Source organism: Amyelois transitella, chromosome 29, assembly GCF_032362555.1.
Source record: "Amyelois transitella isolate CPQ chromosome 29, ilAmyTran1.1, whole genome shotgun sequence".
Lineage (NCBI taxonomy): Eukaryota > Metazoa > Arthropoda > Insecta > Lepidoptera > Pyralidae > Amyelois > Amyelois transitella.
Window position 1 is genome coordinate 1,613,942 of NC_083532.1, and position 16,368 is coordinate 1,630,309.

Genomic DNA, 16,368 nt, shown 5'->3' on the forward strand with positions numbered 1-16,368 from the left:
CCGATTACGATGAAATTTGATATGTGGGTAGCTGCCTGAAGGGGCAAACTGTTGATACTGTTAATGTAATGCCATCTAATATGTCTACACAGTTATGCAATAAATATTTTGAGTTTGAGTTTGAGTTTGAGCTGAAGACCCAGAATAACACACTTTTTATCCCAGAGTTCCCGAAGGGGCAAACTGTTGATACTGTTAATGTAATGCCATCTAATATGTCTACACAGTTATGCAATAAATATTTTGAGTTTGAGTTTGAGTTTGAGCTGAAGACCCAGAATAACACACTTTTTATCCCAGAGTTCCCGCGGGATTGATAGGGTTTCCATGCGGACGAAGTCGCGAACGGGCTCTAATAAACAATATGCATAAATAAATACATACATACATACATATGGTCAAGTCTATATCCCTTGCGGGGTAGACAGAGCCAACAGTCTTGAAAAGACTGAATGACCACGTTCAGCTATTTGGCTTAACGATAGAATTGAGATTCAACTAGTGACATGTTGCTAGCCCATCTCTTAAAAAAGAATCCCAAGAATGTAAGCCTATCCCTTAGTCGCCTTTTACGACATCCATGGGAAAGAGATGGAGTGGTCCTATTCTTTTTTATATTGGTGCTGGGAGCCACACGGCAAATAAATAGGTGCAGCGATTACCAAAATGCGTGAAAAGGCTTAAAGTTTTTGTAGCGGGAGCGATGATTCGGGTTCGACCGAAGAATCGCAAGTTTATAAGCCCATCTCTTAGTCGCCTTTTACGACATCCATAGGAAGAGATGGAGTGATCCTATTCTTTTTTATATTTATAGGTATTTATGGCTTATAGTTATGACTTATAATATAACGCGTTGGTAGTAAAAAATGAAAGTTATCATTGTTCTTATAAGGCTAAAGGATGTTAAGATAGAATTTCGGCATCAATATATGGTAACACTAGTTGTTAGTCTAGTCTAGCGTATGCTCTGTCTACCCCGTAAAGGATCAAGACGGTGATATATGTATGTATTTCCTGTCAAAAAGCACGCGGTCATCTAAACTAATATTATATAGCTGAAGAGTTTGTTTGTTTGAACGTGCTAATCTCAGGAACTGCGGGTTTGAATTGAATTTTTTTTTTGTGTTGAATAGACCATTTATCGAGGAAGATTTACGCTGCAACTATTAGTAGCGAAGAAATAATGGAGTATATGAAAAAAATCGGGGAAAATTATTCAAATTCAAATACAAATTTAAAAATGTTTATTCATTATTATAGGATACTTCATATCTCTTAATAATTGTCAAAATGATCGGTTTATTCATCTTGAGGGCTTCAATGAAGCCCAAAATAACTGTTCCACGCGGACGAAGTCGCGGGCACAGCTAGTAATCAATATTAGATAACAAAACCTTGGCCCTTATTTCAATGAAACTGATACAAGGAAAAGTAAACCTAACCTATTACGCAGAGCGTGCCGCTTTCTCTCTGATATAATGCTTTTAAGGCTGGTTTAAACTAACGCGTTTAATCAGCGCCGGCCGCACGCGCTTTTAATAAGTGTATGATAACAAATTTTCGCTTAATTGATTATTTATTCAGTTTTTAAAACAACTGTACCGTGTGGTTCCCGGCACCAGTACAAAAAGGAAAAGGACCACTCCATCTCTTTCCCATGGATGCCGTAAAAGGCGACTAAGGGATAGGCTTATAAACTTGGGATTCTGCTTTTAGGCGACGGGCTAGCAACCTGTCACTTTATAGGAATCTCAATTCTGTCAGTAAGCCAAGCAGCTGAACGTGGCCTGTCAGTATTTTCACGACTGTTGGCTCTGTTTACCCCGCAAGGGATTAAGACGTGATTATATGTATGTAGGTATGTATAAACAAAAAAACTGCCTGAGATATAACGAAGTGACACATTAATTTGGGTGAGTCCAAAACGCCTCTTACAAATGGTACCTACTTATATAAGTGTGACGTCACACCTGTGTTTTTGTTCGCTTCATAAACGCCTTATTTGTTTGGCATCTACCTTAATTATTGCGTTTATGGATATGATGTCTTAATAAAAGTTGTTCCATCCAAATGTAAAAAAAAATTGCCGTTCTTTCCACCTCTAGTCGTGACCCGCGCGGGTGTACGCTGCCAAAGTGCCTTTATTTTGTAACGAAACGCAAAAATTAGCCGTTTTTTTTTGCATCCCTAGTCGTCTTTCTAATTAAAAAAAAAATAAACTAAACTTGAAGGCGCCTGTATTTTGCAACGAAACGTTATACATACATACATAAAATCACGCCTCTTTCCCGGAGAGACAACCTCTTTCCACTTGCCACGATCTCTGCATACTTCCTTCGCTTAATCCACATTCATAACTCTCTTCATACAATTCATAAATCGGCGGTTTCGGGTACTTTTGACCTGACCCTTTACCAGGACGTCCTTAATTTGATCAAGATACGTTCGTCTAGGTCTTACGTTATACTTCGTTATATATATATATACTAAACGAAGACGAATATATATACCGAACGAACTTTAGTATATATATATATATAAACTTCACAGCGCTATTTCAGCCGTGTGGCCGGCGCTAGTTAACAGCGCGTCTTACCGGCGTCATTGTGAAACAAGCCTTACGTACCTACGCCTAACATGCGAGTCGCGTATAGCCAGTTAGTTCATGTTCCTGGGTGGCCATTTAGATTCTTTCTAATGAAATGGGTTAGTACCATTTTTATTTATTTATTTACGCCAAAAATACAACGGTAGTAGTACACCACTTACGGTATTTGGCAAGGAATTCTTGTAAGTATAACACAATAGTTGGTGTCTGAGTACATACATACATGTATATGGTCACGTCCTCAAATCCTTGCGAGGTAGACAGAGCCAACAGTCTTGTAAAGGACTGAAAGGCCTCGTTCAGCTGTTTGGCTTGATGATAGAATTGAGATTCAAATAGTGACAGGTTGCTAGCCCATCGCCTAAAAAAGAAGAATCCCAAGTTTATAAGCCTATCCCTTAGTCAATGCAAATGTATTGAACGAAGTGTGCAATACCTAGATAATCTGCGTATAACAGTACTGTTGGTAGACTTGTTCGTTTGATAGCCTTCGGAAGTGGACGCTTGAGCGGTCGTATACATCTTCAGTGGCGTGATTCATGAGCGGTAGCGATTATTGAAATGTAAATGCCGTGTGGTTCCCGGCAACAGTACAAAAAAGAAATAGGATCACTCCGTCTCTTTCCCATGGATGTTGTAAAAGGCGACTAAGGGATAGGCTTATAAACTTAAGATGCTTTTTTAGGCGATGGGCTAGAAACCTGTCACTGTTTAAATCTCAATTGTATCATTAAGCCGAATAGCTGAACGTGGCCTATCAGTCTTATCAAGTCTGTTGGCTTGAGGTAGACAACTCGCAAGGGATATAGAAGTGGCTATGTGTGTGTAATTTGATTAAACGTTAATCTATAACGATGAATGAAAGCATGTTCACTAAACAGATATACAAGGAGTGTGGAGGAAAAGATCGGAGTGGGAAGGCCTAGACTAACGTATCTTGATCAAATTAAGGACGTCCTGGTAAAGGGTCAGGTCAAGAGCACCCGAAACCGCCGAGCTTGCATGAAGAGAGTTATGAATGTGGATGAAGCGAAGGAAGTATGCAGAGATCGTGGCAAGTGGAAAGATCTATTCTCTACCAACCCCTCCGGGAAAGAGACGTGATTTTATGTATGTATGTTAATCTATTATAATAAATGAGTGTAGGTACTCTAGGAAAACTGTAATGTAGTAAATAGTGGTCATTAGCTCAATACACTTAAACATGCCGTTTTCCTCGATCGAAACAGGAACGTCCTGGCGAAAGGTCAGGTCAAAAGACTTCCAGAAACCGACGACAGCAAGCAAAAACAATAATGTATCGTGCCGTGTGGTTCCCGGCGCTTTAGAAGAGGTCTACTCCATCTCATTCCCATAGATTTCTTAAGACTTTGGGTTGGCTAATAAATTAATGATTCTTATTTTAGGACATGGGCTATCAAGCTATCACTATTAGAATCTCAATTCCATTTAAGCCGTACACCTGAACGTGGCCTTTCAGTCTTTGTGAGACTGTTGGCCCTGTAAGGGATAAATAATTTTGTTTTTTGTTTTTAATAATAAATATATACGGGACAAATTACACTGATTGTGTTAGCCTCGAAGTAAGTTCGAGACTTGTGTCACGAGATACTAACACAACGATACTTTGTTTTATAATAAATACTTATTTAGATAGACATCCAAGACCCAGGCCGGTCAGAGAAAGTTCGTTTCTCATCATGCCCTGGCCGAGATTCAAACCCGGGACCTCCGGTGACACAGGCAAGCGCACTACCGCTGCGCCACAGAAGTCAATACGTGGTTATATGTATGTATGTGAAAACAATAATAAAAAGACTCGCTACCGCCTATGACACGCACCAATCCCGCTAATCGCTTCAATCGTTCGCGCGTTATATCCGGTGGGTATTTCCCGACTCCTTTCACTGTTAACAAATTGCTGATTCCAAGTATCATCTTGCTGTGCCGTGTGGTTCCCGGCACCAGACCAAGTGCACCTGTACGACTTAATAATGGAATTGGGATTCGAATATTCACAGGTCGATAGCCCATCACTAAAAAAGAAGAATCCCAAGTGTATAAAATTAACCCTTAGTCGCCTTATACCACATTCATATGAAAGTGACGTTATGGTTCCCGGCACCAATATAAAAAAGGAATAGGACCACTCCATCTCATTTCCAGTGGATGTCGTAAGAGGCGACTTAGGGATAGGCTTTTAAACTTGGGATTCTTATTTTAGGCGATGGGCTGGCAACCTGTCACTATTTGAATTTCAATTCTATCATAAAGCCAAACAGCTGAACGTGGCCTGTCAGTCTCTACAGGACTGTTGGCCCTGTCTACCCCGCAAGGGATATAGACGTGACTATATGTATGTATGTATAGGAAAGAGCTGGGGCGGTACTATTCTTTAGTCTATAAGTCAATAATTATTTTTTTTATGACATCACAGATCCGGATAATCACATTTAAATTTCACAACTGTTTAACCCAGCGACTGAATATGAAGAAATTCTTACCCGGACTTCGACGCTGCAATAACACGACCATTTTATGACCATTTATTATGACTCATCGTTGTAACAGCGGATTCGGAAAGCACGTAAGTAATACCGGTTGAATAATATTGAAGAGATTGCATGAAGAGAATGATGAATTTACTTAGATGATGCGATAGAATTATGCAAGGATCGTGGCAAGTGGAAAGATGTAGTCTCTGCCTACCCCTCCTTGAGAGAGGCGTGGTTATATGTAGATATGAGTTTGACCATGATTCTTCGTAGCATGAAACGCGCGACGCCGTTTACAACGCGTGAAAAGCTATCTCTGTATTGCCGTGTGGTTCCCGGCACCAATAGAAAAAAGAATATGACCATTCCGTCTCTTTCCTACGGATGCCGTAAAAGGCAACTAAGTGATAGGCTATTAAACTTGGGATTCTTCTTTGAGGCGATAGGCTAGCAACCCGTCACTATTTGAATCTCAATTCCTTCATTAAGCCATACAGCTAAACTTGGCCTTCTAGTCTTTTCGAGATTGTTGGCTCTGTCTGTCCCGTAAATATATATGTAACTAGCGGACTCGACGGACTTCGTTCTGTCAAAAAGATTTGTATAGCTACATTTTAGGAATAACTTTTAATTAATTGTTGTATTGCGCTGTATTGTAATGTAGCAATTTTTTTTTTGTATACCTATTTTATAATCGACGCTTTTTATTCTGCTGAACAGAACCGTAACCCTTGTGACAGGGCGTGGACTTTATACAAAAGCAATAAAGCTCAAATTGACTCTACTTTTAATTAGAAAACGTTTGTATGGGAAAAAGAAAAGGACTGTTTTTTAAGTTTTTTCCGACAATTATTAGAATTTTTCTCGCCGTAAAAACCATCATCGATCTTCAAGGAACATTTAAAAAAATAATTGGTCAAATTGTTCCAGGCGTTGTTGAGTTATACGCTTACCAAGACATTTTGCGATTCTTTTTTATATTATAAGATGTAAGCCCCTATAATGCTACTTTCCACTTACTAACAATAATATGTACTTTCTCCGCCAAATTTTACCATTCACGATATTTTATATGTATATTAACCTAGCTGTTAATATCAACATATGTATATTTAATGGAGCCATTACAACCTACTAATATTATAAATGCGAAAGCTTGTGAGTATGTCAGGATGTCAGTATGGACGTTTGTTACTCTTTCACGCAAAAACCACTGAACCGATTACGATGAAATTTGGTATGTAGATAGCTGAAGACCCAGAATAACATATAGGCTACTTTTTATCCCGGAGTTCCCGCGGGATTGATTGTTAAGTTATGTTAGGGTTTCCACGTGGACGAAGTCGCGGGCGGCCTCTAGTTTAGTCTAAATGTTGAAATCACTGACTTGTTATATTAACTTGACTAGACTAAACGTAAAAATACTTATATTGAAAATACTTATTCCCATATTTCACCACTAGTATGTAAAAATGCTTTGATGAATAATATAAATATGAATTAAATAAAAAGCACTTACCTCCCCCTGCGAAGCAAAAAGCATTTTAAAATCAAATTTCAAATCTACATACAAAAAATTATCATTAGTAAGTTAGTGGAGAGTTGATGTGAGGAAGCAAGACATAGTTAGATAGAGCAGAATTAGAGAGAGAAAAAGATATATTTACACGAGCTATATACCTGATGACGTCACAGGGTCCGGAACATACTTTTTCTACCTATGTCTTGCCATCGACCACATCTGAGCTCAATTTATTAGTCTTGTCATTTCGTCATTGGCTACATTTACACGGTAGAGTAATATTGGATGATTAAGTGTCGATATGTTCTTGCAAATACTTTGTTCATGCAAAGAATTTGAATTTCGAATATTAAATGGTAAAAATATAACGGTGTTATAATTTTTTAAATGCATATTAAAACTCAATAAATATAAGCACAAATCGACCAATTAGATACATTATTAATTGGCCAATTCTATAATATTTTGTGCAAACAAGCGACGCAATTTAAATAACAAAGAATTTGCAAGTTCAACACATTTTTTGCCGATTCCTCGCCCCTTTATATACATATAGCAAAACGTCCAATATTATCTCAACTGCGTGTCAACACATTCCCGACTACAGTCCCGTGTCCACTTACTTTCATCGTTTATAACAGGTCCGTAACTTAATCCTTCATTCGACGAGTAATCTATGCTATTCGAGTCTTGTACTCCCAAAATACCAGCTTTGGCAACTCTATGGCAACAGCCTTTTAGTAAACCACCGCATGTCCCTTCCAAAAGACCTCCAACCATCCAGCAATAAATGAAAAATTCACACGTCCCTCCTTGTGGACATCGCTTTTCATCTTGCCGATCAAGATTCGTCGTTACACTATGTTCAACAGTTTCGATCTCTGATGCTACGCTGCTGTGTAATAGGCGGCCATTTCTAATTGTACTCTTTGGTAATTCATTCAATATTTGGTTCACTTTAGAAATCTGCTCGTCTGTTATCGGTTTGAATTCTGGCAATTTCTGTGTTGTATTTGGGAATGTGTAGTAGTCGTTTCTTTTATTGTACGTTAATATTTTACTGTCAGTTTGAATGAACATTGGTTTTTGTAATTTTTTCGTTTCCTTATCCATTCGAGCTCGATGTAGGTCGTTGGCATCTGTTAGAAATTAAGAATATAATTGTGAATTAAGGTTAATAAATAGCATGAATAATGAATAGTAAATTAGATATATGTACAGTGTAAATGATGATATGTGACAATGAAATGTAAAAAAAAATTAACGTAAAATTAAATAGTTTGAAAGTTTACATAGTTATCTGCAGTTTGATGTAAAGAATAGTTATGATATTCGAAAAGAGAGGTATGTAAGTAATTATTTAACCAATAAAGTTCTATATTACAAAACTAGCTGTGTAAACCTATCATTATTTGAGTCTAAATTCTATCATTAAGCCAAACTGTTTAACGTGGACTATCAGTTTTTCCGTGACTCTGTCTACCCCGCAAGGGATGTCGACCTATAAATTCTTTGGTTTTGCCTAGACATAGCCTATCAAATACTGATCTAGAAATGAAATAAATGTAATGTTTATCGTTTTATCAACTCTATGATACTTATATTGGTAATGCCGTCATAAATAATTGTAATTATAAGTATGAATACCAAAATTATTATCAAAATTCGACATCTATACTTCTATACAAATATTTAAAAGCTAAAGAGCAACTATATTCTTGTTTGTTTGAACGCGCTAATCTCAGGAACTACTGGTTCGAATTGAAAAATGATTATTGTGTTGAATAGACCATTTATCGAGGAACGCTTTAGGCTATATAACATCACGCTGCAACTATTACGAGCGAAGAAATAATTGAAAATGTGAAGAAAAAACGGGGCAAATTATTCATCCTTGAGAGCTTCAATGATGCCCAACATAACTATTCCACGCGGACGAAGTCGCGGGCACAGCTAGTGCTGTATAAAATGTAAGCTTTGTAAGCTCTTCTCTTAAAAGATTTCCACGCAAACGAATCCTTTGACAAAATGAATCAACAACAAATTAGTACATACATAAAATCTCGCCTCTTTCCCGGAGGGGTACGCAGAGACTACCTCTTTCCACTTGCCACGATCTCTGCATACTTCCTTCGCTTCATCCACATTCATAACAAATTAGTACAATGGATTAATTTGTTCATCATTCCTTCCATTCCACTCTCACTTTTGTCAATTTATTTCCATAAATACCAAGACCGTTGCGTGTTACGTTTATAATACTGTAATTATGATGTTTACAGCGCCAGCGACGTATAATCACATCTTTATCCCGTGCGGGTGGACAGAGGCTACAGTCTTGAAAAAGTTGTAAATCCACGGTCAGGTATAGGTATGTCTTAATGATACATACATACATACTTATGATCACGATTATATCCTTTGCGGGGAAGACAGAGCCAGCATTCTCGAAAATACTGAAAGGTTCAGATGTATGGGTTAGTAATGGAATTAAAAATCTATTTCTGGTCGGTTAGTAGCTTAGTATCTCTCACATACATATATTAAGAAAATTATAATGATAATTTATAGGGTACTAGAGGCCGCCCGCGACTTCGTCCGCATGGAAACCCTATCAATCCCGCGGGAACTAGGATAAAAAGTAGCCTATGTGTTATTCTGGGTCTTCAGCTACCCACATACCAAATTCCATCGTAATCGGTTCAGTAGATTTGCGTGAATGAGTAACAAACGTCCATACTGAGATACTCGCAAACTTTCGCATTTATAATATTAATAGGATAATTTTATAAGTAACTTTATCTGGCCATATCGATTCATTTGCCTTATAAGTTGTTTAAAACCGTAGAAAATTGTGTAATATTATATTATGATGGATGGTTCTTGATGCGTAAAATGGAACGTACGGTTAGCATAACAGAACGAAAAAAACATTGAAATGAAAACGATGCAAATCGTAATAGGCATGATAAGTTTTTATTATATTTAGGTGTTTATTAATTTTCATTCACTCATTCATTCACTCATTCATTCATTCATATAATCACGTCTATTGTCGTCTTCATTTATATATATCCCTTGCGGGGTAGACAGAGCCAACGAACAGTTTTAAAAAGACTGTTAGACCACCTTCAGCTGTTTGGCTGAATGATAGAATTGAGATTCAAATAGTGACAGGTTGCTAGCACATCGCCTGCAATAAGAGTCCCAAGTTTATTAGTCATTTTCTTAGTCGCCTTTTACGACGTCTGTAGTGCAATGGTCCTAGGGAGTATAGACGTGATTTATTAATTAATTTAATTTAAACTTTATGCACATAAAATGTACAACAGGTGGACTTAATGCCACAAGGCATTCTCTGCCAGTCGAACCAGTGATTATATGTATGTACATACATACATTTGGTCACGTCTATATCTATTGCGGGGTAGGCAGAGCCAACAGTCTTGAAAAGACTGAATGGCCACGTTCACCTATTTGGCTTAATGATAGAATTGAGATTCAAATAGTGACAGGTTGCTAGCCCATCGCCTGCAATAAGAGTCCCAAGTTTGTAAGCCTATCCCTTAGTCGCCTTTTACGACATTCATGGGAAAGAGATTAAGTAATCCTATTCTTTTTTGTGTTGGTGCCGGGAACCAAACGGCACTACATGTATGTACCTTTATGTATAATTATGTCTACTAATACATAATAAATGTTTGCAACATCCGAAAGGGTAAATATGTAGATCTGGCATACATATAAATTTAAGACTTTGTTATACTCATATTATGCAAATCAAAATTTGAATTAGAATTTCTATTTTTAATACCAACAAGAGCAAAACCCCACGCATTAGCTTATTATAAAATAAAGATATTCTCTTCAAGTTTAAAGGCATATGTTACAAAACTAGCCTAACTTAACTTCCTTACTAATAATGGAAAAGACACGGAGAGTCATTGACACACGCAAGAGCGAGAGAGGAGACATTTGTACGGCGATGGAATGGGACGGAACATGTGCGTTCGTTGAAGTGAATGTGGATAGTGAAATCTAATAGTTAAGGGTTACACGTTTAAATTTATACAAACATACACACATACATACATATGGTCACGTCTATATCCATTGCGGGGTAGACAGAGCCAACAGTCTTGAAAAGACTGAATGGCCACGTTCAGCTATTTGTCTTAATGATAGAATTGAGATTCAAATAGTGATAGGTTGCTAACCCACCGCCTAAAATCCCAAGTTTGTAAGCCTATCCCATAGTCGCCTTTTACGACATCCATGGGAAAGAAATGTAGTGGTCCTATTATTTTTTGTATTGGTGCCGGGAACCACACGGCACTTATATTTAAATGTGTAACTTTATACGTATTTAAAAAATTTATTAAATTTTTGTACACTAAATTAGTCTTGAGATGACCAAACTTTCTAAAAATTCCCTTTTCTATTCCTGTCACTATAATTTTCCCACATTAAAAATAATGATTAACATAATTCCGTGTTAAGATGCAGTCGTATGCCTTCCCCTTAAGTTGCATCTATGCACTACGTCAATATATTACGTCGTACAACTTAAAATATGTCGGACAACGGTAAAACGCCTCTTATGTGAGTTACGAAATAAAGATTACATCATTTAAACTTAACAGTTATTTTTAAGACCCGAGATTATTGATGTATTTTTATTTTTGTTTTGTTATGTGATACCTGCGCAGTTATATTCTATAACTAAGCTGTTAGCTGCTCCTAATAGTTGCAGCGTGATGTTATATAGCCTAAAGCCTTCCTCGATGAATGGTCTATTCAACGCAAAAAGAATTTTTCAATTTAAACCAGTTGTTTTTGAGATTAGCTGGTTCAAACAAACAAACAAACTCTTCAGCTTTATAATATTAGTATAGATATAAAATAACGGAAAGGTCGGAGTGGGAAGACCTAGACGAACGTATCTTGATCAAATTAAGGACGTCCTGGTGAAGGGTCAGGTCAAAAGTGCCCGAAACCGCCGAGCTTGCATGAAGAGAGTTATGAATGTGGATGAAGCAAAGGAAGTATGCAGGGATCGTGGCAAGTGGAAAGAGGTAGTCTCTGCCTACCCCTCCGGGAAAGAGGCGTAAGTTTATGTATGTATGTATGTAAGTCCGCCCACCTATCTGTTTGTATGTTACATCACAACGCATGACATTTGTTCGTGATATAACAACTTAAGCAAAAAAACTTCCGCTTATGCAATGTTTTGACATGTTGACCTGTGGGTCAGTTAATCGTCGGTTTTGTTTGACCAGTCAAAATAATTGGGTCAAATTATGACCTTTTATGCTATCCTACTACTATTATAAAGGCGAAAGTTTGTATGGATGTATGGATGTTTGTTACTCTTTCACGCAAAAACTACTGAACCGATCACCATGAAATTTGGTATGTAGGTAGCTGAAGACCCAGAATAACACATAGGCTACTTTTTATCCCAGAGTTCCCGCGGGATTGATAGGGTTTCCATGCGGACGAAGTCGCGGGCGTTTAATATATATTTTTTTATTTTAAGTGCCGTGTGGTTTTCTGCACTTCAGAATAGACCCAATCCATATCCTTCCCACGGATGTCGTGAATGGCGACTAAGGGATAGGCTTAAAACTTGGGATTCCTCTTGTAGGTAACCTGTCACTATTTGAGTCTCAATTTCATCATAAAACCATACAGATGAACGTGGCAAATTCAAATTCAAAATTTTTATTCATTATTATAGGATACTTCGTATCGCTTTTTGGTTGTATTCGAATTTGATTTGCCATATTCAATAATTATTTGTATTTATTGCTTACCACATAAGAAGAGCGGGTTCTCCAAACACAAGTATTTATACTTAAATGGAGATCCCATTCTAAACGAGATACTGTAAAGGAGTTAAAATAAATAAACTTTTCAACTTTTCTATTCTTTTTCTTTCTTTCGCTTAATAATTGTCAAAACGTATGGTTTAACAACATTGGTTGACGTAAAATAAAAAACTAAGTTTACCTACTGGCTTAAGCTAAGTTTACTTTATGGCCTTTCAGTCTTTTCAAGACTCCCCGCTCTGTCTACCCGCAAGGGATTTAGACATGGTAATATATATGTATGCAAAATAAACAGCAAAAGTCAACTTTTTACACGAAGCGACATTTGATCTCCGCAACCTTTGAAGACCATCCTAATCCATATTGATTCATATAAAACTACACTTGATGAATGTGCCCATTCCCTTAGTCACCTTTTACAATTTTCTACTGGGAAGAAGATGGAGTGGAAAAAATTTTTCAAGCTAAAATTATAACAAACACTCTTCTGAAAACCGCATCAAAATCGGTTCAGCGAACCGCCAGGTAATCGGCGGATAAACATACATACTGATCTAACTGAGAACCACCTTTTTATGAATGGCGGTTTATAAAAGGTTAAGGTGGCGCTAATAAATCATTTAAATTCACGCGCGTAGTTGGCGCTAAATTCACGCGTGCAGATAGCGCTAAATTCGCGCGACCGGAGCTGCGGGTAACAGCTAGTCTTCAATAAAGGTCATTGAACCCTATAGGGCCTTCAAAGTGCATTGATCTTGTTACAATGTCAAATGATCTGATAACTTTTGTCGGCGCGTACAGATGATGTTGCAACCATGACGCTCGATCGTAGGTACAGATTAGAAATGTTTACGAATTCTGTTTTTATGGTGCCGTGTGGTTCCGGGCACTAAAAGAAAAAAAGAACAGGACCACTCTAGCTCTTTCCCATGGATGTCGTAATAGGCGACTAAGGGGTAGGCTTATAAACTTGGGATTCTCCTTTTAGTCGATGGGCTGGCAACCTGTCACTATTTGAATCTCAATCCTATCTTAAAGCCAAATAGCTGAACGTGGCCAATCAGCCTTTACAAGACTGTAGGCTCTGTCTACCCCGCAAGGGTTATATACGTGATTATATGTATGTATGTATGTGTCGTAATAGGCGATTAAGGGATACGCTTATAAACTTGAGATTCCTCATTATAGGCGATGGGCTAGCAACCTGTCACTATTCGAATCTCAGTTATATCATCAAGCCAAATAGCTGAATGTGGCCTCTGTCTACCCTGCAAGGGATATAGACGTGATTATATGTATGTATTTATTAGTGCCGTGTGGTTACCGGCAGTAATAGAAAAAAGAATAGGACTACTCCATCTCTTTCCCACAGATGTCGTAAAAGGCGACTAAGGGATTGGCTTATAATCTTGTGATTCGTCTTTTAGGCAACGGGCTAGCAACCTATTTTGTATTTGGTCACTTGTCGATTCTCAGTTCTATCATTAAGCCAAATATCTGAACGTGGCCTCTGTCTACCCAGCAAGGGATATAGACGTGATTATATGTATTTATAGCATAACTCCTCTTTGCAATTCGCAGTTGGTTAAGCGTTTAACCTCAACATAACCACATTGTAAGCATTGAACTTGATAAACCCCGCTGTTAACTTTCATTTGGTTTTTTTTTAATGATTTTTATCGCATAACGACTCTTTTGTGTGATTTACATGCATTGTTTTATTAATACACTAGCGTCCCGCTGACGACGCATGGGTAGCATTTATTCATATAAACCTTCCTTTGAATTATGACGGCCTCTGTGGCGCAGCGGTAGTACGCTCGCCTGTGACACCGGAGGTCCTAGGTCCGAATCCCGGTCAGGCCATGATGAGAAAAGATTTTTTTCCGATTGGCATGAGTCTTGGATGTTTATCTATATAAGTATTTATTATAAAATATATATATAAATAGGTCGGAGTGGGAATCCCTAGACGAACGTATCATTCTTGATCAAATTAAGGACGTCCTGGTCAGATCAAAAGTACCCGAAACCGCCGAGCTTGTATGAAGAGAGTTATGAATGTGGATGAAGCGAAGGAAGTATGCAGAGATCGTGGCAAGTGGAAAGAGGTAGTCTCTGCCTACCCCTCCGGGGAAGAGGCGTGATTTTTATGTATGTATAAAATATTGTATCGTTGAGTTAGTATCTCGTAACACAAGTCTCGAACTAACTTCGACGCTTACTCAATCTGTGTAATTTGTCCCGTATATATTTATATTTAATAAATATATATTTATCTTGTTTGCGCATCTCTCTTGCGCCTCGTTAAATACAAATTCACGTATAAAAAATAACAATACACATTAATTACCCCATTTCCTGAGCGTGGGAGCGAGCGGCGACGGGTGAAAACTTTAGTTTCACTGATGTAGATGCAAAAACTATGGGAATTTTAGTATTGTTCATAAGAAAGTGTTTGTTATTTGTTTTTTGATGGCTGTTTAAAATATTTGAAAGTGTTTCAAAAGTGCGTAGGTATATTGTAAATCTATACTAATATTATAAAGCTGAAGAGTTTGTTTCTTTGTTTGAACGCGCTAATCTCAGGAACTACTGGTTCGAATTGAAAAATGATTTTTGTGTTGAATAGACCATTTATCGAGGAAGGCTTTAGGCTATATAACATCACGCTGCAACTATTAATATCGAAGATATAATGGAAAATGTGAAATAACGGGGAAAATTATTCATCCTTGAGGGCTTTAATTATGCCCAAAATAATTATTCCACGCGAACGAAGTCGCGGGCACAGCTAGTGTTGGATGAAGCTTAAGATGTAGTTGGCTCAAATCACAATTCAGTACACTCTGTACATCAATAAATTTATTGAAATTTAACATTCCATCACTATGCATGTATGTATCCTTAGTGTCGTGTGGTTCCCGGCACCGATAGAAAAAAGAGAAGGACTGCTCCATCTCTTTCCCATGGATGTCGGTAAAAGGCAACTAATAGTAAGGCTTATAATTTTGAGATTCTTCTTTTAGGCGACAGGCTAGCAATCTGTCACTATTAGAATGCTAGCCCATCGCCTAAAAGAAGAATCCCAAGTTTACAAGCCTAGGTAAGCCTTAGTCGCCTTTTACGACATCCATGGGAACGAGATGGCGTGGTCCTATTCTTTTTTTTATTGGTGCCGGTACCACACGGCACATGTATATGTATTTATGATTCAAAATGGGTTTAGTTCGCCTACAAAAGGTTATGGAAGTCAGATAGAAGACGCTTCGTGTAAGAACCTTAGGTACCTAACACAGGAGCGTGGTCAAAAGCGCACCCCGGGCTCCAAACGCCAGTAGAAGATGAGCAATAAAAAGGAATTGAGGTCGCGCCAAAAGTGAGCCACATTTTTATTATATGCACTGTTTAAGCGACACCACTTTCTACACTTTCAAGTTGCGCAAGAGCGGGCGTCTTGATGTAACTCCGAGTAACTTTATGACGTAACGGCCTAAATTGCCGATCGATATATTGTCTCGCTCGTCCGCTTTGTGAGCGAAAGAGACGGGGATAGTATGAGAACCGTTCAAATTCGGAAGTGAGTTCCGATCTGTCATTTGATTGATGACTTGTTTTTGACAGCGATCTAGTTTTGGGAATATTGTTTTGTTGTTTTTTTTTTATGTGTGTTTGGTTGTAAGGTTCTGTATCTTAAACAACGGAATTGTGGTAGGCTGTATAAACTACTAACCGTACTAACATTATAAATGCCGTGTGGTTCCCAGCACCGATAAAAAAAAAAGAATATGACCACTCCATCGCGTTCCCATGGATGTTGTAAAAGGCGACTAAGGGATAGGCTTATAAACTTGGGATTCTTCTTTTGGGCGATGGGCTAGCAAACTGTCACTATTTGAATCTCAATTCCAT

General features: G+C 37.9%; 1 protein-coding gene across 1 annotated transcript in view; it reads right to left on the reverse strand.

Moving 5' to 3' along the window:
- LOC106131006 (uncharacterized) overlaps positions 1-16,368 on the reverse strand; it is a 42,142-nt gene that overhangs the window by 15,864 nt on the left and 9,910 nt on the right. The window contains exon 2 of the mRNA XM_013329978.2: positions 7,249-7,764. Coding sequence (XP_013185432.1) covers positions 7,249-7,764 — 516 coding nt within the window. The remainder of the gene's footprint in view (positions 1-7,248; positions 7,765-16,368) is intronic.